The 26,227-nt window shown below is 40.7% G+C and overlaps 4 protein-coding genes across 4 annotated transcripts; all 4 read left to right on the top strand.

Annotated features, from left to right (window-relative positions):
- Positions 1-13,479: 13,479 nt before the first annotated feature.
- On the top strand, positions 13,480-14,292 carry MELLADRAFT_71689 (uncharacterized protein; the record flags this gene model as incomplete). Its single annotated transcript, XM_007409332.1, has 2 exons — positions 13,480-13,606; positions 13,683-14,292. The coding sequence occupies 2 exons, from the start codon at positions 13,513-13,515 to the stop codon at positions 13,970-13,972; spliced, it is 384 nt and encodes a 127-aa protein (XP_007409394.1).
- A 2,228-nt stretch (positions 14,293-16,520) lies between these two features.
- On the top strand, positions 16,521-19,265 carry MELLADRAFT_105841 (uncharacterized protein; the record flags this gene model as incomplete). The annotated part of the gene is made up of 12 exons (XM_007409333.1): positions 16,521-16,766; positions 17,186-17,323; positions 17,398-17,466; positions 17,545-17,659; positions 17,767-17,794; positions 17,863-18,088; positions 18,162-18,395; positions 18,509-18,532; positions 18,630-18,703; positions 18,792-18,956; positions 19,031-19,098; positions 19,192-19,265. The coding sequence occupies 12 exons, from the start codon at positions 16,521-16,523 to the stop codon at positions 19,263-19,265; spliced, it is 1,461 nt and encodes a 486-aa protein (XP_007409395.1).
- A 3,068-nt stretch (positions 19,266-22,333) lies between these two features.
- Positions 22,334-23,659, top strand: MELLADRAFT_48079 (uncharacterized protein; the record flags this gene model as incomplete). The annotated part of the gene is made up of 7 exons (XM_007409334.1): positions 22,334-22,416; positions 22,577-22,684; positions 22,748-22,763; positions 22,840-23,059; positions 23,145-23,169; positions 23,242-23,270; positions 23,371-23,659. The coding sequence occupies 6 exons, from the start codon at positions 22,601-22,603 to the stop codon at positions 23,417-23,419; spliced, it is 423 nt and encodes a 140-aa protein (XP_007409396.1).
- A 580-nt stretch (positions 23,660-24,239) lies between these two features.
- MELLADRAFT_85707 (uncharacterized protein) lies at positions 24,240-25,353 on the top strand (the record flags this gene model as incomplete). The annotated part of the gene is made up of 5 exons (XM_007409335.1): positions 24,240-24,267; positions 24,360-24,473; positions 24,553-24,646; positions 24,747-25,183; positions 25,259-25,353. The coding sequence occupies 5 exons, from the start codon at positions 24,240-24,242 to the stop codon at positions 25,351-25,353; spliced, it is 768 nt and encodes a 255-aa protein (XP_007409397.1).
- Positions 25,354-26,227: the final 874 nt, after the last annotated feature.

Raw genomic sequence — 26,227 nt, 5'->3', positions numbered from 1 at the left:
ATGTAAAAAGATGACTTTTGAGCTCCCGCGGAGATAAGCCCCTTGCTTTACCCATACTTTCAGACAAGTTTAATCTTTCAAATCAGCTGTATTGTACCTTTAAGCAGCTCTGGAATGGGCAGAAACCGGCAAGATCTAAGACACTATTGCATAATCCCATGAAGTGTAATTACGCGGGAGCTCAAAAGTCATATTTTTACATCAGTACCCCTCATAGGAGCATACCGGGGTCCTCAGTCAACGTTTTGATTGATTCTTTGATTCTAGGCAGAATATGGCAAAGTTTATGGCAGAAATTTTTGTAAAATACCATTTACATGTATATCAATCAAATTCAGAATGGTTTTGGCAATATGTTCCCTCAAAATTTGTTGGGTGTATCAATATCTTGGTGTTTTGGAAAACAAACCAATCAAACTGGCCAGTCCTTGCTGGGATGGATATGTATATGCTGGCCATTCCTGCTTCAGGTGCCCCTTCTGAAAAGATACTTTCTGCCGGTTCAAGAGTCATGTGTGATTATCAAGCATGTATGACAAATCAAAACTTTGAAGCACAAATCTGTCTTAAGTCATGGGAGATTGTTTTGTCCAAGTAGATCTATTACAATATTTCTGTTTTAATCCGTTTTCTTTCTATACACTTGTTAATTCTCAGTTGTTACTTCTCATGTTACCTTGTTTGCAACATTTTTTTCCTTTACACTTGTGTTTTTTTTACTTTAGTTTGTTTTATTGTTCTAGGCTTTTAGGTGGTTCTATGCTTGATTGATGCATTTATCAAGCGGACCTTCAAACTCTCAAAGAAGCTACAAAATGGCTGGCGCGACCCAGGGCCACCCCTGTGATGCCGGCAGGTCTCTGAAGACTCCCAGGGCCGAGGACGGGTCTGGCCCGGCCCTGTAGCCTCATTGCCGGGTCACAGCCCTATTCTGGACCAATTTGTACATAACTGTATCATTTAGGTTGATGTGATGTGTATTGGGCCATTTTTGGGAGATCAAGAGTCCCAATTATTCCCCTAAGAGTGGAGACTTTTGACAAAAATTGAGAAACTTTCAATATTTCACCTTGAATTTTGCAAAGACTGCTGCAGTGTTTTTTGATTTTTTAAGCCCCTTTATTGTCAAGAGCCCACAAGATATGGGTTCTTCTGCTGATGCTCTTATGACTCAGACAAGTTTTCTGGCTGTCTGACTCCAGAAATCAGGTCAAGTTATGTTGTTTTTCTGGTTTCCCCTCTTCCTGTTTCAATACTTTTTTCAGACCTTCTGATAGTTTATCCTTTATCAGATTTCATACAACATGGCACCATTCACTTGGGTTCAGGTGGAACAGAATGGCTTTGAAATTATGATGGGACATCTATAATTCATGTGGTTTCAAATTTCATCCAAGGGATATCTACCTGGCTCAGGTGGTCTTAAGCCTTTAAGAAGAGGACACAAGGCCTGTTCTTTGAATTTTCAATACAGCTCTCAAGCCATGCGGGGATGGCTGGTGCTCATTAAAATTATATCACCATATGGAGCAATCCATGAAGAACAACACTCTAGAAGAGTAGAAAAACTTGTGGAATGGGGAAGAGAGGAGACATGAACAACAACTTAAGGTGACTTAATTTCCAGAGTCACACAGCCTAAAAAACTGTTTATGTCATAAGCCCCTCTTTTGAGGGCGTGGATACTGCCACATGAGGGGCTTATTTGAGCTAACAGTATCTATAAGCAGACCCTCAAGAAGCCTCAAGCATCTGAAAAAACTTTTGCATTCTCAATCTTTTCTCTTGCATGTTTTTCAGCTCATTGAACTGTTTGAATGGATTGATAGTGTTCCAAAGCTTGCAAAGGTACACTGTATTCCATTCTCGAGTGGAGAGGGAGTGACATGTGCAGCTAAGGGTGTCACAGCAGCGGGAGAGGTAACACCTATCCCAAGCTGAAATTTGGAAGTCGAGTAGAGAGGGAAAATTTTCACCTCTCTACTCGAAGCCAAATTCTCCACCGTGCTGAACCCTGTCAATCCACGCAAGATAGAAATTCTTTTCTCTTAAAATTTTTTCAAAAAACTTAAATTCCCATTTCCAGAAATCTTCTAAAAGAAAAACAAACTTCGGCTTCTCGTTAATCCTCACAAGTTGAATGTGGAGAACTCTAAAAAAGAAGAATACAACCCCAAAATTTCAATCTAAGAAGATGATGGACTTGGCTAAATCAGAAGAAGAGAAGAAAAACATGCATGCTCTCAAGCTCAAGGAGCAGGCAATCGAAAGAGAAAGAAGAGCGGGATCACGGGACCCGGCGACGTCTAGCATCAATACTGGTTCACCTCTTAGGATGCAAATTGTGATCGATGAACCTGATGGGGGGAGTGCGGCTAATTCGGAGGAGAAGGTAACGGAAAGAGAAGAGTTAGGAAGAAACAAGGGGGGGGAATCGGATGAAGGTGATGATGAGTCAGGATTGACAGAGGAGGAAGGAGAGACAGGCGATCACTGCAGACATTATTCGGGTTCCCCAAGTGGGCAGGGAAAAATGATTGGGAGTATGATTTGTCATAAAATGGTCTATCACTCCACACCTGAGCCATAACACCCACACTACATATGTGTAGCAGGCTCAGTGAATATGTGGTTATCATGTACATACAGTTCTGCTCAGTTATCTGCTCATCAGGACAAGTTATTCATATGTAATACATGCTGTAACTTCTTTCAGATTGAAAAAAGCTTCCAAAAGATTGACTACATACACTGACTCAATGTTTTGGTGTGATCTCATCAACTCAACTGCATGTAACACACTTTCTGTTACTAAGACATAGCTTCAACAATATTGCCTGAGCAGCTACAGAATTATATGTAGTGAATTTTTGGGAAAAAAAATTCAAAGTCGAAAAAGTTACATGTGGTATAACATGTGATTTATTTATTCTGATGGGCAAAAAACTGAGCAGACCTGTATGTACATGATAGACAACTATTGACTTAGCTTGCTGCACATATGTAGTGTGGGTGAAATGGCCCAGGTGTGCAGTATTAGATTCTTTTATGAAAAACTGTACTATTAATCATTTTCCTCTACCAAATTGGGGAAGTTGAATGATGTTTACAGTGGATGGTGGTAAAGGCAAAAAGAAAGGAGATGGTTTGAAGAAGAAGAAGAAGTCAAAAGGAAAAAAGAGGAAAACCTCAGCATCTCTAAATGAGGATGGAAGCCTGAAGGGCAGGAAGGAGACTTACGCAGGATTGATCAATCATGGTCATGGTGAGCAAATATTTTTATAATCATCGAAAGATGTACAAACTTCCTTTCATTACCCCACCCCCACCCCACCGTCTCTCTATTTCTTTTCGTAATTTTCTCTCCATGTCACGATGCTATCAATGGGAAGCTTAGCCTAGCTATGAGGAAAGTTGTAGCCGTTACTGGCTCCTGCCTCGGTATAGGGAGAAGCTGATAGATGGAGAAGGTAGTAGCCGTAGAAGGCTCCCAAGGAGGATAATCTCTCGTGATAATGATCATTTAGATAATTTAATCTGGGATGATGTGAAGGTAGAAGCGAATCACGCTCCCTGTCAGAGAAGAACCAGTTTCAGTATGACCTCTCATAACCTAAGACATGAGTGTCCAAAACTCACCGGGCTCCATCGAAAGATGTTGCAGCCAAGGAGATAGATGGAGCAGTCGCTAGAACCCCTATTCTTTGTCATACCTAAAACATACTCGTCTGAGAAAACTTATCCGTGCTTTAGCTTACGGCCAGTAACTAATGGTACTGTGTCTTATCGTTCGCATAGGTCAATCGAGCTCCTTGACACAAGAGACGTTGGTGCCGTCCAACCAATTAATGAAGGGGAACGAGATACATCCAAACCCGGTAGGAGGAAAGGGCGATGGCCGACCCTTAATAGAACGACTTGCTGAAGCTATCGATAATCTGGACATGCAAGCAGTGTTAGCGCTGAGGAAAGAAATGGTCGAGGAGGAAGAAGTGAAAAGGAGGTGGGAAGAGGTGGCCAAGAAGGAAAGAGAAGAGGTGAAAGCGGAGAGGAAGAGAGAGAAGAAGAGCAAGAAACGCAGAAAGAAGGAAGAGGAGTCGAGAAAGAAGAAAGGAAAGAAGGGGGGTGATAGAAGGAAGTTGAAAGGAGGGAAGAAGAAACGCACTCGCTCACCTTCCACTTCAAGTGATAGTTCATCTTCCTCAGAATTGAGCAGTGAGGAAAGCTCATCCTCGTCTTCTTCATCTTATTCGGAGGCAGACTCATCGAGTTCCAATTCGTCGAGGTCCACTTCATCCTCATCGGGCTCCTCTAGCACATCTAGCTCTTCGTCAGACTCAGATGAAGAAAGAGATACAGTCTCCAAAGCGAATGTAGAATTCGAGTTCAACAAAATCCCAGGATTAGACCTCCCAGACTTACCGGAGCACTGGGATAGATGCTTCAAGAAGTTGAAAAGATACGTACCCCTGTCTGTGTTCAAACGGTCGTATATAGAGGCGCACAATGCGACTATAGATGATGGTTCCAAGAAACGGAAACGACCTACTTTGACGACGTCCGAACGAGACCTCGAGAGACAGATGACCTTCGGCGAATTCATACTAGCCTGCGATTTGGAAGCGCGGTACGCGGAAGAGTTGTATGGACACGAGGCATACGCAAAGTACATTCGAAAGCACAAAGAGGTGGTTAACGGCTTGCTGGTAAGGTACAAATGCTGGATGATAGGATTGAGATACCATTTAGCCATTAGATCACTCATTTTCAGGAAGAGGTCAAAATGCGTATACAGGAAGAAGAAGAACGGGAAGAAGGGGAAGAAAGTTGAGAAGGTACTCTTACCAGAAGGCGTTCAGGAGGAAGCGGTGAGGAGAGCTAGATGGGATGCGGAGACGGCGGGTGACTTGAAGTACAAGGAGAATCCGTACGCTCCTGGTCAGCCTAAGTATGGTTACGATTTTTATACTGGTCAACATGTAGTTGGTAATAATCAAGGCTATCAACCGGTGGCGGGTCCTTCAAAACCATACTCAGATTTCTATCAAAATAACAAGAGAGATTTCAAGAAAAAGAGAGGCGGGAATAGAGGTCATGGGGGTGGAAACGGAGGGGGTCAGTACCACCAAGGAGGAGGTCAAGGTTTCCAAAACCAGACTTACGGACCGCAGTTCCCTCATTTCACCCCAAATCCCACCTATCCGCAAAATAATGCGTATGCAGGTCAAGGGGGACAAGATTGGGTGGCCCATGGCCGTCAACACGCCAACAAGCAACCCGGGATCCAAAAGGGGAAGCAAAAGGCTCAAGGGAACGGTCCTTGGTGAGATAATTCAGCTTATCTGGATGTGTGATCGTAATCAGATGCTGACGGCTGGGTTTGATCTTACGCTTTTGTCCGGATCCCCACGACTCGCTGGTTGTACGATTTGAAAACTCCTGATTGATCGGATTTGCTTGTGCACTCGTGTGATTTCTCTATGGCCGTCTCTCTCTAATTTGTTGTGTTGAACCATTCTTGTATGTTCCGTTTTTAAGATTACGCACTTGAACATAGAACAGAGTAGCAGTCATAGTAAATGAGAAGTGGTCTGAAATCGAATATAAATCTTTTTTGCCTTGGATTTCATTTTCACTTTGATAGGGATTAGCCCGAAAGGTCCTCGATCTTGGGTCCGAGAACAAGAGGGTCTCACAAGGACGCTTGAAATGAGAGAGAGTGAGCACTTGTGAGAGGCTTTTTGTGAGAGGATCGTGTTTCTTGACGCTGAAGTTTGTCTCTGGGGAAACTTCTTAGTGAGCGAGATATTCCCACCGAAGACAGTAAGTGGGGTAGTGGACGAAGCTGAAGTGATAGACAAGCTAGGAGGCAAGGCGGAGTCGAAGGGTTGGTTTCAGCCGGTTGGGATTGAAAGAGAGGTAGTGGAAGAGAACCAGAGGACAGCTGATGTAGAGAAGAAACAGGATGACGAAGAATCATCGACGGATTCAGAAGATTCAGAGTATGAATTGAAGAAGAATCCCGTACTACCACTGAAAGATCGAAAATTATACAAAGTCAGAGGAGTCACTCATTGGCCGGCGAAGGTTCGATGCAACATGATAATTTCAAAGTGGGAGTCGTTGATGAAGAAGGCAGGGTTAGAAGAAGACATACCTTATATAATAGATGGCTTTGTAGACGGGTTCTGCCTCAGAATTCCACAACATTCCTTAGGAGGGAAGAGATGGTACACCCCGGATAACCACGCGTCGGCGCTAGAGGCGAAGGACCAAATTGAAAAAATGTTAGCAAAAGAAAGTGCAGCGGGTTGTATAGTAGGCCCTTTTACGCACGAGGAGTTATACGCCAAGTATGGCTTCTTTAGGTCCAACCCCATGGGGAGCGCGGTGAACGGGGATGGGTCCATAAGGCTAATAAATGATCTCTCACACCCAAAGAAAAACGAAAGCATACCATCAGTAAATTCTTTTGTAGACAAAAGAAATTACGAGACTACCTGGGATGATTTTAACACGGTAGTGAAATTCTTTCGATTGAATCCAGGGGAGTGGGAGATGGCCTTATTCGACTGGGCCAATGCCTATAGACAGTTGCCAGTACACCACAGTCAAAGGCGATTCTTGATAATAATGGATTTCAGAGGCCGTTTATGGATAGATCTTGCGGTCGGCTTTGGCGGAGTCGCAAGCTGCGGAGTTTTCGGCGCACCGGCGGAAACATGGAAACATATCATGATAGTCAAACTGGGTTTCCCAGCTATTTTTAGGTGGGTTGACGACAACTTACTCTTCCGCCGTCCAGGGAAGAAGGAATCTTTAGTTCAAGTGACTGAATTGAGTAACTCGATGGGGGTCACAACAAACCCGGCCAAAAACCACGAGTTCAACGTAGAACAAAAGTTCCTCGGGTTCATTTGGAACGGTAAGGAACACACTGTACGCCTCCCGAAAGAAAAATTAGAGGAGCGGTTAAATCACGTGGTCGAATTCTTAAACGAAGAGAAGAAGTGGTCTTACTCTCAGGTTGAGAAGGTAGTAGGTAGATTGTGCCATACGGTCCATATTGTGCCCCATATGGCAGCGTATTTGAATTCGATGTATCGATGGAAAAAGACTTGGATAAACCCTCAAGCACTAAGGAAAACACCACCGGACGTATTGGAGGACTTGAGAGAGTGGCGGCGATGTCTGCAAGATTTTGAGTCCTGCGCAATAGTGCCAAACCCAATACCTGAAGAGGTAGGGTGGGTCGGCGATGCCGCGTCATCCTTCGGGTGAGTAAAGGGCAGTTTGGAGAGGGTGTCTTGGTCTTACTTTTATTGACGTATCTTCTTCCTTTGACAACTTCGGGAAAAATTGGGAGGATAGGATTGGAGTGTTAATTGGTGAATTCTGGGCGTGCTTCAAGTTCGTGAAAGAGTGGGACGTGAAAGGGAGGAGAGAGCATAAGCAAAGAATCGCTTGGGCGGAAACTGTGGCAATAAGACTTGGCCTCTTAGTTTTGAAGAAAGTGACAAATGTAGGAGGCAGGCGATTCTGGGTACATACCGATAACACAACTACAGAACACGCGATTCGTAAGCGGAAGTCAAAAGATCGGGATGTTAACGAAGAATGGAAACTGATACAGAGACTACTCACGGAGTTAGGCTGTAACATCAAACAGAAACGCGTAGCGTCAAAGGATAACAAAGCTGATGAGCTTTCTCGCGGAACGGTCGGGAACGAACTCTTCTGGTTCAAAGAGGTGAAAATTGAAGTCCCACTTGATCTACGCTCGCTTCTTTTTCAATACACACCTCCTCAACTTAATCTTTAAAAGGACAGAAATGGGAAAGAAGAAATCCAAAAGACGGTCAGAAAAGTCCAAACAGCCTCGTGACGAAATCAATGCGATTAAAAGAAGTGACGACTTGAAAAGATTGACTAAACCTTTTGGCGCCTTCAAGAAGGATGCGATGGGGGTGGATCGCTCGGATGTAGACGAAATCCAAAAACATTTTCTTAGAGGATCTTGGAAAGACGGTACATTGAAACATTATAATTCAGGTGTTGTGAAAGTCCTCCGATACGCAGAGGTGAAAAAGATCGATAAGTCCCTGTTGATGCCCATATCGCCGGAAGTTCTGCTCGGATTCGTCGTTTGGGGCTCGAAGAAAGATGAAGACCTGGTCGAGAATGACGAATCGGTAAAATCTTCAACCATGAGATCGTATATTGCGGGTTTGAAAGCGTGGCACCGATTTCATAGACAAGACTATCCGTTTGATAAAGACGACACGGTGGCTTTATTATTAAGGGCCTCGGAAGCTGTGGAACAAGAACTGATTAGAGAAGATAAACTAAGACCACCCGTGTTAATCTCAGACTTATCAATCCTATACGAACATGTAGACTTACGTTATGAGAAGGACTTGGCCATTTACACGATTGCTCTGGTTGCATTTTGGGGAACAGCAAGGCTAGGCGAGTTGGTATCAGATGACTGTTCAAAGAAGCTACCGATTTGGGGAGACGTACTATGGGGTCCGGGACTTTCGTACGCCAAGATAGCGATTCTTGATGCGAAAACTGCCAAACCAGGTGAAGTCCAGTACATTATGCTGGATAGACAAAAGTCTTGTCTTGATCCGGTGAGGGCACTACGGATGTTGTTCGAATTCCGTCAAAGAAAGGCAGTCGACCCGGTTTTTGGCTTCGCAAGTGAAGTCGATGGGAGAATCATCGTATTCAAGAAGCTAGACGTGATCATTAGGCTGAGGGAGTTGTGGAACAAGTATCGACCGGAGAATGAAAAATTGCTATATGGACACTCCTTTCGTATTGGAGGAGCCTCTCTGCGGTGGAACCTAGGCGCTTCAAGAGAAGAAATCAAGAAAAATGGTAGATGGGCGTCAGACGCATATAAGATCGATTTGAGAAAGTTCAGCGATAAAGAGTTGAAGGAGACGGTGGAATGGCTCAAGGTGAATAGCTTAGAAGACTAGCATCTGAGTAAGACGCGGTTCTGATAGAAGTAGTCCGCCACTATAACCATCAGCTGGCTCGTTGTTTGTAGAGATTGTAGGTGAAAGGGTTAGGAAGGGGTGCGTCTGATCGACGCGGGCAATAGAAACTTTGTTCCATTTCGGCTTGTCTGTAGCATGTTGAGTCTACAAGCCACATGCAGTAGATCTCAGAGATAGTCTGTATAAGACTGTATTGTGAGATCTATTGAAAGTTCCAATTGACACGCATGAGAGATTAGAGTTTGAGCTAAGGTACTGAACCTTTCTTATGTTTGTTCCTGAGCAACTATGAAATTTGTTTAAGCGTCGGGTAAGAGACTCAGGAGTCATGAGGTTGGGGGGTTCGTTTGAGCTCGACTTCTCAAGGCTCACGACTCAAAGACTCATGAGTTTAGGGGGTTGAGAAGTCTTGTCTTCTCTGGCCTGTTCTCGCCACGTAGGAAGAGTGCTAGGTTGGGGTTTGGTACCCTTACTAGATCTCACTCCCCTACGGGGCTACCCCCACACCACGCTGACAGGGTATTGGTCTCAGGGAAAGAGGCAATACAACTCTGCGGTAGAACTTGCCAGGAAAGATATACTCCTCAGCTAGAGGGGAGTTTATCTAGATTCAACTTTAGAGTTGAAGATAAACACACTCTGTCCTGATCTTGCGCTCCACGATTAAGAATGGATCTCTTTAATCGCATCTTGATTGTCATTGCCTTTGGTCTTGCAACATTTGTTCAATTTGGCAAAAGAAAGCATTGCTTCTGCAGATATAATCTAGGTTTTGGCTGTCAGGGCGCTTGTAAGTAACTTTTTTGATAAGGGGATCTTGAAACCACTCAACAGTGCAAGGCATTTTTGTGGCATTTGTGCTAACAGCTTATGGGGTGAACTTCTCGGATTTCCAGGACAAAGATATCACATATATTTTTACAGCACTTGGGTGTGCAACTCAAGTGATGATTTTCGGCCACTGTTGAGAAAATTCCTCAAGCTTATAATGGTGAAGAAGCTTATTGATGCTAGCTAAAATCATGCCACAAAATATCCTCAAGGCTGGAATTGTATGGGAGATCTGCATGGTCCAATAGACACCGGTGCCAATAGATTGTCTAACATGTGATGCCTTTGATGTACTGAAGCCGCCGTACAGTGAGTAAAAAACCTTCTTTTTGAGAGTGTATATCCCTCTTGGAATCTAAAAACTAGATCATCTGCTGATTTTTATTATCAAGCATTTTATATAGCTATATACCCACCGGTCCAGTGTCAAAGTATAATCAACAAAGTTGGTAAGTCAACTTTGAACTTCAAAAATCCTGTTCACTTCGAGGTGTCCCAATATGAGATTACTCTCATATTGTCTCTTACCTTGTAAGGATAAAGGAGGAAAATTAAATGGAACTAATCCCTGAAAGACTTAGGAGGTCTTGTCAGACTAGCATTGTGTCCAAACAAGAAAGCAAGAAAACACAATCTGTATGCCTAATCGCACATGTAACCAGATAGCATGATTTCAGGAGTTTACTAACCTTCATAAAACTCGAGGGGTAGAGCTCATGTGGTGGGCGCGGATTTTGAATTTGGGGCAGGCCTGGGCATGATTTTTTGGCTTTTTAAAGGCATGCCCTAGGTGTGGGCCCTGAGACATGCCTCTGAGGTCCTCAAAAGCAAAAAAAACTTCCAAACAGTTAAAAAAACTTGCAAAGACACCAAAAGTAGCAAAGATTGTATTTCACAATGCTGCAAGAAGTAATCGGAGGGGGGTTTACATCAAAATTTATCAAGATAGCTCTTTAAAAAGCTCATCCTCATCCCAATACTCATTCCCAGACTCTTCATTTACAACAATAGCATTGGGTGTTTGGGCTTCAACTCAAGTATTGAATAGTATTACACCAAAAAGTGTTATACCCATTTTCTGTCTTGTTCTCTTGTTTTTCTGCGTGCACCACTTCTTTTTCACAATAAATGCCATCTTCAAACTCTTGAACATGGTCAAAATCTTCAACTTGAATATCTATGTCTTGTGTATCATTGGCAGCAGCAGGTTGATTAGGATTTGTGGTTGCTATTGAGATGCAATTTGATTGCTTGTATTCAAGGTCCATTTCAATCTGCAACATCATCTCCAAAGTTGAGACATTCATTTCAGGATGCTGCTTGGTCTTCTGGGAACCCATATGCAAAAATAGACTCTCAACACCAGTCGCATGAGGTACAATCTCTAGAAGCTTGATGGCAAATGAATTGAGCTCTTGAGTCTATGGAAATTTGGAAACTGATGGTGAAATTTTCCCGATGTCACCCATTTTATGCAACAGCTGGGAGGAATAGACTTAAACCTAACTTGGGCATGCCTACCCCAAATTTGGGCTTAAAAGGCCTGCCTTTGGCACCGCGCCCACCACGTGAGGTAGAGTGCAAAAGACATGTACAGCCCTTTGCATGATTGATGACTTTGGAGAAAAAAAAACCTTGAGTTTTCAACAAAAAAAACCTCGAGTTTTTTCAAAAAGTGACCGAGTTTTTTGGAAAACCTATCGAGTTTTTCAAAAACTCATCGACTTTTGAAAATTTCAAGAAAAACACATTGACTTTCTCAAAAACTCGGTCACTTTTCGAAAAAACTCAAGGTTTTTTTTGTTGAAAACTCGAGGTCTTTTTTTCTTCAAGGTCATCAATCATGCAAAGGGCTGTAGTTGTAGCGCACTGATTTTGTTTCGTATCATATTTGAACATCTTTGTTGGACCTTCAGTAAATGAATTACTTACTGAGGTTTAACAATTATTCTGATTTAGTATGATGTTCCTATCAACTGATCTGATTTGATCCATTCTCAATATATTATGATGATATATTAGCTGTGATGTTAGCATTGCTTATGTTCTTTAATGCGCGATCAATAAGAATGATTCGAAAGGTCAACAGGAATGATTGTGATTTGATTTGATTACTGAATTTCATATGATCAGATTCTTTCAACAATCAAGATGAAAGTCAGACTGCTCAAATCGATTAGTAAGACTCATTGAATTTTGTGAAGATTGGACGGGTTGATCATGGATGGAAGAGTAAGGAATTAGGATGACGAAGTGATGAGTAGTCAAACTGTGAAATGAAGTTGAAGTTGCTATCTCAGCTGATCAGATGATTATCTTACAATTCCTGATAACTCGATCAAGATTTCAATCCGAATCCTGTGTTAAAGGCTGCTGTGTAAGGTACACGACTAGAAGATAAAGAAATGTAAATCACAATTCAGGTCAAGCTCATCATTCAAAGTGATCAATGAAGAACAGATGGGATCTCGCAAGTTGACTAAGATTGTGATTACCCTTAAACTTTTGAATCATCCCATGAGGTTAGACAAACTTCTTAATAAGTTAATTTCTAAACTGAATTCTTGTTGTTAATCCCGAGTACTTTTGGGTCAATTTGAATGGTCAAAAAGACTCAAAAAGACTCAAAAAGTCATTAAGTTTGTACACATGCTTCCTTAGGATTGATTTCGTGATTTCTTCAATCACTTTTCTATTCACATACATCTTCATCATCATCCTCATCATTATCATCCACTAAAAGATTGTCAATAAGTAAGAGACTTCTATTGCTTCAAAAAGTTGAAAGGTTCAATTGAGTAAAGTAATTTTGGTCAAAAACAAAAAAAAAGTAAAATATCTTAACATGTCATCGAAACCAAATGATGAACTTCAATCAATCAATCAGACTTCTAACTCACAACATAAACCTCATATCGTTCCATTCGGTCATCCATACTCATGTACTCCAATCTTATTAAATTTATTCGATCAAGATCCATGTCCGAATTATCATCAAGTGACTCAAATCATGACACTCACTTCACTTCAAAGAAAACAAATCACTAGTTGGTTTTGGAGAAAACGAAAAGAATCTTTACAATCCACTTCATCACCTTCTCAATCTCAACTTACATCAGAACATCATGAATCAATTCAATCATCTCCACCACCAAAACCTAAACAAACTAAATCACGTTTGATTCGTTGTAAACTGAAAAGTCATTCAAATTCAAAATTAAAATCTAAATCAAATTCAAATCATCGATCAAGATCAATAGGAAAACTCAAGTCTAAAGCCGATTTTGATTATAAAAGAAATGAAGAGGAAGAGGAGGAGGAGGAGGCAGAGGACGAGGAAGAGGCAGAGGACGAGGAATCTAAAGAACTTCAGCACCATCCCACGACCTCTACAGGTTCAGAACAATCCATTCAAGTGAAATCTCATTCAACAACCTCTAGAGATATCAATCCATCCATTCGAGTGAAATCGCACTCAACAACCTCGAGAGATTTGAATCAACCTATTCGAGTCAAATCACATTCAATAGCCTCTAGAGATCTAAATCAATCTATCCGAATGAAATCTGATATGAACCAAAGAAAGAATTCAGTGGAACGGATGAAGACCATCTTAAGACCAAATAGAATGATGTCGTCTAATCATAGGACAAATTTAGAACTGAGTGAAATGAGTCCATTTGATTCAAACAACGAAGATGATTTGATGAGAATTGAAGATTTCCAAAGCATGGAAGATCATGAGGACTTCAACCCTAGTGATGGTAAGTGATAGGTTTAATTGATTTTGAATCTTGAAACAGTTTGATAAGTTAACATCATTGATAATTCTTTTTGAAGTTGATAACGTTCAGGATCATCATTCGAAATCAGAAAATGAAGCAGAAGAAGAACAGGAAGAATTAACCCAAGATTATTCAAATGAGTTGAACTCTTCATCTATCTTTAATTTCAATAATTTAAATTCATCCTCAGGATCATTTTCATCATCTATAAATCACGAGATGATCAATATCGGATTGATTGAAGAAGTAGTAGAAGAAGATCCTGTATTGTTTTCAACTCCTTATCAACCTTTTTGGAGAAGATGGGAGAGTATGTTTAGAACTTTATCTTCTGGGTCTCGTTAGTTTCACTTCTTATTCAATTCGTCATGCATATCAATATATATATATATATATATCATCTTCTTTTTAGATCTTTCATGCTCTTGCTCATCATCATATTATCATCATCATTATTAACACTATTATCATTATTAACATCATTATCATTAGTATTGGTTTAATTGTTATCTTATTCAAAATGTATCATATCTTCAAACGTTTTCATTTCCATGATCTTCTATGTATCTCATCATAATTTCGATTTTTACATTTTTACATATCCTATTATAACTTATACTTCAAACCCTTTAATCTTGCATTTTGAAAATCCAACCTTTATATCTAAAATTGATTCTCTCCCTAACTTGACGCAAATCCCAATTCTCGTAGGGCTCTTTTAACCTTCTGAGCTCGCGAGGAAAAAGGTTCTGACTGGGACTTTGTTAAGTTAGATTCCATTCTATTACATGATGTCATTCACTTGACCATTAACCTCCTCCCCACAAAAAACATTTAAGAATCACCTGTCTTTCTGCCCAAATTCAATCAATGTCAAAAGCCTAAAGATGACGAGAGTGTAGATGCAAGCAAAGATGATCACTTTAAAAAGTTTGACAAGCTTCAAGTACGATGATGTGATGATGTAAGAGTAGTGGAGAATGAAAGTGATCAAGATATTTGAGGAAGCTTGATGGTGCACAGTCACTTGTATACCTTCCAGAGCTGTTAACTATGCTCTTGATGTTGTTCTCAGGAGAGATATCGGCACTGTAAACATTGTCATTTCCAAAGCAGTCTTTGGACATGGACAACAGGGACTTGCCGAGTTGTAGTCAGAGTGACAGGTCATTGAGGGCTTAGAACAACGTATTGACAGTATAGAACTTTGTGAAGTTGATTGGATGCCAGAAGCGCTTTTAAAGACTCTTGCACTGTCTACTGAAGGATTTCCTCCTCGAGCATTTTGAGTGCCATAAACACCTATGTACTCATACTTAAGATGAGATCAAGATGTGGGCTCAGAGCTCCATTCTAACTTAACAAAGTCCCTCTTGGACAAACAAGTAGTCAACGAGACTGCTTGTCTGACTCTAGATCAGGGACTAGTGCAGAGTTGTTTGTCTGAGAGGTACTTTGTTGAGTTAGAGCACCATGGTAAATATTTCAGGATCAAACATCAAATAAGTAGGTAAAAAAGATTGTGCAAAGTAACAGATTTTGAAGTTTTCACAAAAGCTGTGTAAGACTAAGAGAGATTGAGCCACCCTGAGTGCTTCAGAACAAGAGGACTTTGAATGATAGGGTTTGAAATATGGCATGGTAAATATTCTCAAGTTATCTGTTGACATGAACCCACCTTTGTTGAAGTTGAACCATAATCTTGTCACTCACAGTTGGCCAAAGAAAAGCTTTCAAAATAGCTTCACAGTTGATCATCCTCATCCTCATAGGGGAAGGTCTTGAAGTATCAGGCATGTTTGTATATCAACTGGGTAAGGTCAGTGTAGTAGCATGGTACAAAAAAATATTTCAGATACAAAGTAACACGCAAAAAGATGCTGTAAAGTTTACCATTGGTTGTTACTTAAGCCAAAATCTTTGTCAGTAAACAAAAGCTAACCTCGATTTTATCAAATGATGGTTTCGAGTCATTCAAGGTGAAGAGATGATCGTTACCTGATGTTTCGATCCAACGGTCATTATTTGATCTTTTGAGTACCGTACCAGTTACTCGGTGTACAGGTTTCCCAATTCGGAATCGATCGATTCCTCAATCCAAGACTCAAGTTGATGCAAAGTTTCAAAATTTGTATGCGATCCTTTTGAACTTTCACCGTTCCAGCTTCCCGATCTTACTTCCTATGGTCTTATATCCACTGCAGTTGCAATACGGGTTGTGCTACAAAAGCTTCTAAAAAGTGAAGGGCGTATCAGCAAATTACTGCGTCATTCACCTTCCGTTTGCTATCGGTCTGGGATCTGATTATCGATTCAAGTCAGAAGGGAACCCTACCAATCTCTTTATTCTATGATCCCCTGCTTTGAAGAAGTGATGAATACAAACCGATCAAGCATCAGCTAAAGTTAATGATAATGAAGCAATCAAAAACATCATCATCAAACAAGATTTCGTCACTCTTGTCATTACCCTCGCCGCATTCGAGGTCACAATTTGTTTCCCCCCTTGTCTTCTGTCTTTTTTTTGACTTTCCAGTCTTATCGAGACTTCCTATTCTGCGCGCTACAAAACTTCCCGTTTGATACTTATTGCCGACATGTTCGAAGTTGATGTGCTGTACAAATCATCAGACTAATGACTAAAAAGATGGAGTATGAGTTCGATATTGAACTTTTTAGCACTCCATGAACCAAAACCTCTAACAATCAATCGCTTTCCGATTCATCCCTTTTCAGATACCTGATTGTTACTGACGAGATTTCCCTTGAGTTTTATTTTGAGGGATCCAATCTCATTTATTCCTTACCTTGAAGTGATCTCTTTCATCCTCCAATCAACTTCACTGAACAATCACACTCATTACTTTTTATCCATCATTATCTTTCATTCATTATGATACAATCTTTGATCCCATCTCTCTTAGTAGCTTTATCTACTACTCAACTCATTCATACCCTCCAACTTCCAGTCATTCGTGAATTTAATCCTGCTCAAATCAATCACCATATCCGCAGGAATTTACCTCCTACTCCTCAGCCTATCACTCCAACGAATTCTTCGAGTTTACCTTCTTCAACTTCTGTTGGTGGGACTATCTTGAATCCGGCTCCGAGTTCGAATTCATCTCAAACCAACTTGGTCAGTTAGCTTTCTATCTTGACATCAAAGCAATATTTGGTCTTTCTTCATTTCCTTTTCCTGTTGGGTGAAAGCTTGGACAACAAAGAAAGATCATTTAACATCAGGCGGGATATTAGGAGATGACTCGCTCCATTCTACTCATCATTCAGAACGACAGGATGAGCCTTCTGGCAACTTCCATACCTAAAGCGACTCATGTCACCTTTGATGATGTATATCTTTATTGGAGAGTGATTGATCGGAATTTGACTAGTATATCATATCATAAAGGTCCCTTGCTAAACTAGCTCCCATCGGATTTATAATAATCCATCAGGCTCTCAATTCAATCCGTCTTGCTACAAACAACTCTTCTTTGAAGACTGATACTGATTAGGTTTTCTTTTTGACCTCTAATATTGTATCGCAAAAAATAGGTACCAAAAACCAATGAAGTTTTGAAAACTTATCCAAACCCATGTGATGGATTACCACTTACTCCTCAAACTTGGACAAAATTAGACTTAGATCAATATTTGCTTTCATATCCAAATGGACAAAACCTTTCAGTTCAAGTTAGTGATTTTTCATTTCAATCCAAATCCCAGAACAAAAAAATGAGATTGATCCTTGATGAATGTTTTCTTAGGATTATGCTTTCTCTCATCATGCTCAAAACTTTATTTGTGGAATCGGTGAAGGTTGCCATGCAGGACAAGTAAGTTATATTTCCTGAATAATTTACCTTGAATGAATGATCACTTTGTTAACTTTGATTCAAAATGATGAAAAAAAGCTTTGTAACCCAGTCACGGCACCGGATTGGTATGTCTTATACGCAGCACAAGAATGGAATTCATTACAAAATTCGATTTACACTGCTATTGGATTCGCTGTTTCAATGGTACAAGGTAAGATCCACAAATTTGATTTATGTTATTCTTGTCTGAAATTAGGTTAGATGTTTTAGGATGATCTAACCAATTTTGTCTTGCTTTCCCTTCTTTTGCAATAACAGCCACAGCTGCCGCTTTAGTTACAGACCTGTGAGTATACATCGTCTTATGTCTTACTTTGACCTGAAGACTGATAGAAATCTTTTGCTTTCATTTAGCTTTGAACCTCAGCATCATTCGCTCTTGTTTCACTTACAAGACTTATTTGTCTTGATGAGTGGAATCGCTTTTACAGTAGCTCTTGGAGCATTACTTTTGACTGAAGGTACAGCTGTGATCATTGCTGCAACCGTAGTTGGAGCTTTGATGGCTGGTACTTCTAGTGCTTTAATGGGTGTTAATTTATTGAACAGTTGGGATACCGTTCCTGATGGATTCACCAGAGTAAGTTTTTTTTGTGATAATTTATTTCGGATCAAGATTAGAACTGAATTGATGATGAATTTGATTTCAAAAGTGGTCAAATTACGCTTATTACCTTTCTCAATGGCAATCCAAAGTTCAAGATCAACTTTCGAATGCAACTACTAGTATCATCCAAGCTGGTATCTCTTCCGAATCAGGTTTATTTGGTGCTTTGAAAGGTGGTGCATTTTTGAGTGGAATTCAAGTTCGATCGACTTCTGAAGTTGAAGAGGAGATTAAACAGACTAGTACTGCTAGAATTCTTGTTGATATTCTTCGAGCACAGGTAAGTTTTATGTTTTGATTTTTGAGGATCCAAGGGATCGGTTTTAGTCGGATGAAAGTGATAGGTCAAAGTACTGATTCATGTTACTCCTTGTCGCTTGTCTGATCATTTAGGGAGCCTATGTTACCTACGGCAAAGTGCGTTCTTTTTAAAGGTTTCCCAATTACTACAAGAGGGAGAAACCACCAGATCTGTAGCTCATCTTCTTCATTTTCGTCACTTCCTGACTTCTAGGATAAGTGCGATGGAAAAGGACCAGGTGGAGCTTGGGGAGGTGATGATCATCTCTCATTTTGCAAAGACGGAACGTAAGTCCAACCTTTGAAAACGTCCAAAGATATCATTCCAATCAAAGCTTACTTAATATATGATTGTGTGTTCCTTTGAAATACAAAGCATGATGAATATCGTCAAAGCTAAGAAGAACAAAACTGGAAACAAATGGTTCAATGCTGATTTGATTTCCAAGAAGTATGGATTCTCAACTGAGTATCTTGTCACTCAATCTTGGGAATGCCAAAAGAAATACAAAGGATTCAGCTATGATCCTTACCGTAACGGGTGAGTTTTAATCATTATATCTGTTTTTTATGCTTTCTGATGGACTGTTTTTTTTTTGAATTGGACTCTCTTAGATCTCTTCCATTAGATATCAATGCTGAATGTATTGTTAACTTGCCGGTTTGCGATTGCACTGATCCAAGTAAGTTTTCTTCGTTTTAATACTGTTAGACCGTATAGCGTACTCGAATCAAATTAATCAATGGGTGTTTGGGGATGCTTTGTTATTGTATAGTCATCAAACATGCCCTTTCCAAAGGTGCAACTACTACCAGTGCATGTCGTGAAGCTGGAAAATTACCAATTTGATTTGTTTCTCGATTGGTTTTTGTTTGAATTTGACTTGTTTTGTTGAAAGATTATCAGTTCTTTTCATTTCCTTTAGAATATATAATCTTTCTGGTCTCATACTACTATCATTCTTTGGAAAAAAAGTTTCTTAAAAAAAGGTTTCAAAGTTTATGTTGATTTCTTTCCATTTACTCTTATATGTGTGTGTTTGATACCCTGTTTTGATTTCATTTCATTTTATTACATTCATTTCAATTTGTCATTTTTACCAATGAATATCCAATCCATTATGTTTCTTAAATGAATAAAAGACTTGAATCAAAATTGAGGTTCAAAGCAGTTTGAAAAGTCAACTAAAAGCAAAGCAAACTAAAAAAAGTGACAAAACTTTTGGAGGCTTACAATGGGTGTTGAATAATGAAACAAAGGAACCCCCACCATACAGCCAAATCATGCAGACCTTTTCAGTTGTTACTATAATCTTTTTAGGAGATGCTTCAGTTCATTTCAAATTATATCTCATTCAAAATCAGTCTATAAAATTATTCTTCACATATGTGCCATGAGCTTGATAGGAGTGTGTAGTTGTGCAATGCATTTCTGATTTAAATAATCTCCAAAAGAATCTTGAACTGTAAATCAAACAACTTCCCCTGTATTAAGTGGGGGGAAATGATTGCAAGCAGAATTGGTCATAAAGGATTGATCACTGCACACCTGCGCCATCAAACCCACATTACATATGTGTGAAAAGCTGAGTGAATTGTTAGCTATTGTGTACATACAGGTCTGCTCAGTTTCCTGCTCATCTGAATAAGTAGAGCACATGTGATACATCATGTAACTTTTTCCAGCTTGACAAAATCCTCCCAAAAATTGACCTGAATAGCAGCCACTCAGGCAATACTTTGGAAGCCATTTGAGAGTGACAGATAAGGTGTTACATGAAGTTTATTTAATGGAAGTACACCAAAACTATGAGTCAGTGTATGTATGTATCCAATTTTTGGAATGTGTTTGTCAAACTGCAAAAAATTACAGAAGGTATCACACATGATATACTCATTCAAATGAGCCAATAGCTGAGCAGCTCTTTATGTACATGATAGCTCCTAATTTACCCATCCTGCTGCACATATGTAGTGTGGGTTCTATGGCTCAGGTGGTGATCAATTCCTTGTGACCAATCATACTGCCAATAATTTCCCCCTGCCCAGTTGGAGGGAAGTTGTTTGCAGTGCTTGGCAATGAAAAAGGTCTTGTCAAATTGCTGGCAGATTCCAGGTGCCTTTTGAATTAATCTTCTGTTTTAGAGCTCAATGTGCATAGGTTATGGAAGGGTACAAGGTAATACTATTACAACTACCACATCTTCAATGTCAACTGCTTGGAAAATGGCACACTGAGTCTTGACTTGCTGAGTTTCTACTGGCCGTCAAGTGTTGCACCCACAGCCTCGCATCCTCTCTTCTTCCATCAGCCTTGGACATACCCTTCAAAAGAAAACTTGGATCAAAAGCATTGCAGTATGTATGGTGTGACACAGCAAGGAGGATTTGGTCACTTGTGGATGAGTGTGCACCAAGTTATTTACTCAGAGTCACAGAGTGCACACACATACACAATGACTGTGGCCTGGCTGCGGCCATGTATGCACTCTGTGACTCTGAGTCACACATGCTGCACTCTGGCTCGAGTGACAGAATAGGACCCTGGAATATGTCTACAGAGGTCACTGAGAAAAAAGGTTGGAGTTTTCCAATATCTTCCAAGGAGTTTACTGTCCAAAAAGTTCAGATTTTGGGCTCTGAGAGGACCTTTGTAGGATTATTGGTGACAAAGATTGAGTTTTCTCCAGGCTTGAACTAAGCTAGTCAGCAATAAGTGTAGCCTCATCTCTTGGGTGACAATGAAAAGTAAAAAGAGAACTGTAAAAACGCCTTGTGCCGGTATAAATGACACGACTGGGAGTGGCCATGCAAGCCTCTCCCTTGTTTTACATTGGTGACCTTGAAACTTTGTACACTGTACCTGCTCTCTTGTGGTGTTTACTGATTTCTCACATTGCCTTGAGTGATATCAGAGCATTTGAGATCCAGATAAGAGCTCAAGTCAAAGTATCAGAAGATGGATACATAGTATATGTATAATCAAATAATAGCCTTCTTATCAGTCAATAATTTTGTTTACATGCTTTGATCTCCTATTTCCGTCAATCCTCCTTGATGAGTATGTCAATCAGACTTGAAATATTAGTGCTATAATACCATTCTGACCTATACATGCCGTTTACCCAGCAATGCTCAATCCCGCCAAACAAACATGTCACTGACAAAAAAGGTCGGAATGCGGGATTTTTGAGAAGTTTTCCATGAAAAGGTCAGAATCTACGGCAGTGACCTCCGTAGGCGTATTACAGGGCGCTGACAGAACATTCCTACTTGTAATTTGTGGCTCCTTGTGATAGAGTTTGATCAAGAAATTTTCGATTCCAGGATTTATTTGCTCCACTCTTTCTCTTGCAAATCGTGATTCAGGCCGTACTACTGGCATGGCCCAGGCTTGGTATCCACACGGACTGATCGTGGTGTGAACATGAACAATGCTCTTACATAAAGCACCCAATTGTTTCACTGTACTTGATCATGGTTTTCCGTTGTTTGAAATGTCTTTTTATGCTGGGTTCCTCGACAAACACTGGGATGAAGCGTGGGTGAGTGTGCACCGTGCATACGCATCCGCAGTGACCGCGGCGTGACTGCGGCGGCGTGTGCACTTGGTCACTTGGAGTATGTATGTAACACATGCCGCACTTCGGCTCGAGTGATCCGAGCAGCCAGTGAAAGAAACATAGCCACTTTGATCTATTTTGATTCCCTTTTCACCGTGAGGTATCACATACCTACGTACAAGGGGCCCGACTAAGCTTTACTAAATGGTACTGTGATGGGGCAGGTGGAGTTACAATGTACATGTATATATGTTGAACTTGAGCGTTAAAACCTGTTAAAACCTTCCGCTTCCCATATTTTTAGGAACTTTATTTTTATTGTCTCTCATCTTTCCTTATCCTTTAAACAAACTATCATACATACATACTTTTATCGAGCTATCAACCGGTCGCTTTAACATCATTAGCCCAAACAAACTTCCACTTATAAATCCTTAGGTGAGCTACAGCCGCGGATCATCGTCCTGATCATTAGTTACAATTTCTTGATTCTATTTCAGTCCATGACCATCAAACTTCTATGGCTTTATTGCCCACAAGTACACAGCTGTAGCTACTGACAATTACTCTTCTGTTTACCACTTCAATCTCTGCATAGGCGTGAATCTCAGTCCACAGCAAAATGGCAAGTTCACAAGAGATCGAATGGGATGGTTCCGAAATCAAGTATCCAGAGTTGAAACCAATTACCTTGAATCCCAGCAAGGTGCGGAATTCGATTATGATGTTATGATGAACTCGATCTGATTCGACGATTTGATCGATATAGAATATCTTGTTGATTGGTCAGTAATTTAAGAATCTTTTCAAAGTTGATCGCTTTCAATGTCAACGTTGAAGAGTTTGCTTTGATGGGCCTAGATGTTAGAGAACCGGACGAAGTGGCCCAAGGTTCTATACCAACTTCGGTCAATTTACCTCTTTCGAAATTAGAAAACAGTTTTGGAATCACACCAGATGAATTTCTCAAGTTACATGGGTTTCCAAAGCCTAATGAAGATCAAAAAATGATATTTTATTGTAAGATGGGAAAGAGAAGTGGTCAGGCAGCTGATTTAGCTAAGACGAAAGGTTATAAAAAGTGGGTTTTGACTTTTCTTTTCGAATTTGTTGCTTGAACGATATAATATGATTTTGACTGAATTTATTTGATGTTTATAACACAGGATCAAAGTTTACAAAGGATCCTGGGTAAGAAGTCTTTTTTGAAAATTTATACATTCCTATGTCACTATTTTTACTAAACTCAACAAATTGATTTAGATGGATTGGGTCAGGAATGAAGGTTCTGCGTAAGTGAATTCAAGATGAATCTTCACATTAAAATTTACCTTTCGATCTCATATCCTCGACGTCCTTGTAACTTGTTATGGATCTTCTTATCATTGAAAGACCAAAATCCGGCTTGGTCAGCTGGGTTTTACGAAATTTTTCAATTTGACGTTTGAAGGCCTTTGAGATGCAGATTGAAGGAGCGTGATGTTAGTTTCCTTGTGTTTGAGATGTCGAAATGGATTTGTTTCTCCTGTTCTGAATTTGGCCAGGTAGGTGCTGGATGGATTGAATCTCCTTCAGTTCATCGGTCGTTGTACATAATCTTTCTGGAGGATTCAAATCATCAGATATCCTTGTTTGTTGGAACTTCGGACATTGTAAGATGGTATACCCTTATTTCAAAAGTATCACAAGTTTGCACCTGTTTAGAGCTCTGAGTCTGATGGTAGATAAGCGTATTAAAGCCACTCAGAGCATCACCAGCCCGGCGGGCGAATCACCAACGCGTTCGCAGATGACAGAAAACCTTGGCTCTTTGTGACGATCTGATTTGTCGTGACTTCTTTCCCCCTTCAACTTTGAGCTCTGATGACGAGCCTTACAATGATGATGGTTCAATGGTCCCTTTGAAAAACAGACTCTGGGGAAGCCTGGTAGTCCTAATCACGATGCGTAGGATCAAGATCATGTTAACGCAGCAGAGGGAGAATGAGGTGTGGTGCTGTGTGGTGATTTGTGATGTATGAAGGGGAGAATACAAGTTTCAACGTTCTTGGCAGCGGATCAAACCGGGATCGGATATGATCTGACATTTTTAGTGCAGTTTGAGTGACCCGTGAATTCCCATAAGTCTTGAAAGTATTTAAATACGTCATTCTCTACCAGCATACACTGACTTTACCTCGCTGTTTACCATCTCCTATCTTCAGATTCCAACACAATACCACCAAAATATCAAGAATACCCAATCTAAACTTTTAATCAAGATGACTTCTCGAAAATTCTTTGTTGGTGGTACGTGATCTTCGTTTGATTTCGAGGCCGGTAAGCCTAGATGTGGTATACTTTATAACTCATCGTTCTTGTTGGAAATGTGGGTTTGGTAGGCAACTTCAAGATGAACGGCACTCAGGACTCCCTCAAAGATATCGTAAAGGTCTTGAATGACGCTCAGCTCGACCCTAATGCCGAAGTGGTGATCGCTCCACCAGCACTCTACCGTTAGTTTCAAAGAACCTTATCGTACTATGGTCTTCTAAGGCTCAATTCTGATGACCATGCGACCTTATATAATTTCAGTTCTCCCTGTCAGAGATTTCACCAAAAAAGAAATCCTTGTTGGTGCACAGAATGGTTACTATGAGAAATCAGGAGCATTCACCGGAGAGATCTCGTAAGTGTTTTTACAGCAATTCAAATCCATCAAGGATTTCGGGGTGGGGTATGTGGTCTCTTTGGTTGCGAACGTACCGTTGATTTCGATTATGAGACAGGTTCGATCAACTCGTGGATGCAAAGATCCCATATGTGATCTTAGGTCACTCAGAGCGTCGAAGCTTGTTCCATGAAGATTCCCAATTTGTCGGAGTCAAGACCGGTGCTGCTCTAGCTGCTGGGTTGTCCGTCATCGCCTGCATTGGAGAGACTTTATCGGAACGCGAGTCCGATAAGACCCTGTCGGTAGTAGAATCTCAACTTGAAGGTATCAAGAGCGGGATTGAGAAATACGGCCAAAGCTGGAAGAACGTGGTAGTGGCTTATGAACCAGTTTGGGCAATTGGAACTGGGAAAGTAGCAACACCTCAACAAGCTCAAGAGGTTCACAAGGCAATCAGAGCTTGGTTTGCTAAGAAAGTTGATTCAAAAGTGGCCGAGTCGATTCGGATCATCTACGGTGGTAGTGTAAATGGAAAGAACTGCGATGAGTTATGTAAGTAATCTTGCTCGTTTGGTGCATTATGATTTCGTTTGTTAATTAATCTCTTATCTGGCACCGGACCTACAGCTCGAGAGGTAGATATCGACGGGTTCCTCGTAGGTGGTGCTTCTTTGAAGCCTGAATTTGTTCAAATCGTCAACGCTGGCAAATCAAAATTGTAAATTTATGATAGTGGGGTATTCAAAATAGATGCCAAAGTACTTTGTCATGTATCATTTATGCATCGCAAAATCTCTGTAGAAATCAATGTTGTGGTGCTTAAGTGGATGAAAGGGCTGCCTAGGTTGATGATGAGCGGGACGTTGTAAGATCAGTGGAGCGATTCATCATCGGATCTCTCAGTGTCAAGTCTCTAGAAGCTGAGGAAATAGCAAGTCTACGCAACTTTGGCATACCTTGGGTCAGGGTGGCCGCTAAGCTGGCCATTGAGTGTTGAGGATAAGGAGGATCACTGTATATCGTCATCTTTCTCATCTTTCCTATCATGTGCAGCTCGAGCACATCAAAAAACTTTTTGGGATGTGAGTGTGATATCTCCAACCCCATGTTCCAATGTGATGTCAGGTAATATATTGAGCTCCTGTGCTCCAATGCCCTTCCATTGTGACCATGCTTGCGAAGCGGCCCCACTCCCGCCTGCAAAGCAATCCCGGGGTTGAACAGAAAGTGACGAACTGAGTCCCCGAAAATTTTCATTAATACCTCAAGTTCATTTTGGAAAACATGGATCTGAGATTGTCAACTCGAGCAAGCCAATTTCTTGACTGTGGTGTTGGGTTTGTTGTCTCTGCTCAGCTCAGAGCGTTTGCAGTTTTCATATCCGTTTCGTGCCAAAGAGGAACTCGACGACGAATTCACACAAAAGAAGTGGAAGAGTTATACACCAATTTGCCTTGAGGTCCTGCAGGTTTGTTTTTCTCATCCATCGTGCATTTTCGGACCTCTTCAAAGGATTGACTGAGAATCTACAGCCTCAGGCACATCTGTTTAGAGGATCGACATCTTCACTGATATCCACTTCTTATTCACTGCCAT

This window comes from Melampsora larici-populina (genome assembly GCF_000204055.1).
Source record: "Melampsora larici-populina 98AG31 unplaced genomic scaffold MELLAscaffold_15, whole genome shotgun sequence".
In the NCBI taxonomy this organism is placed as follows: Eukaryota; Fungi; Basidiomycota; class Pucciniomycetes; order Pucciniales; family Melampsoraceae; genus Melampsora; species Melampsora laricis-populina.
The sequence above is the reverse complement of the archived record's forward strand: the minus strand, read 5'-3'. Positions and strand labels throughout refer to the sequence as shown.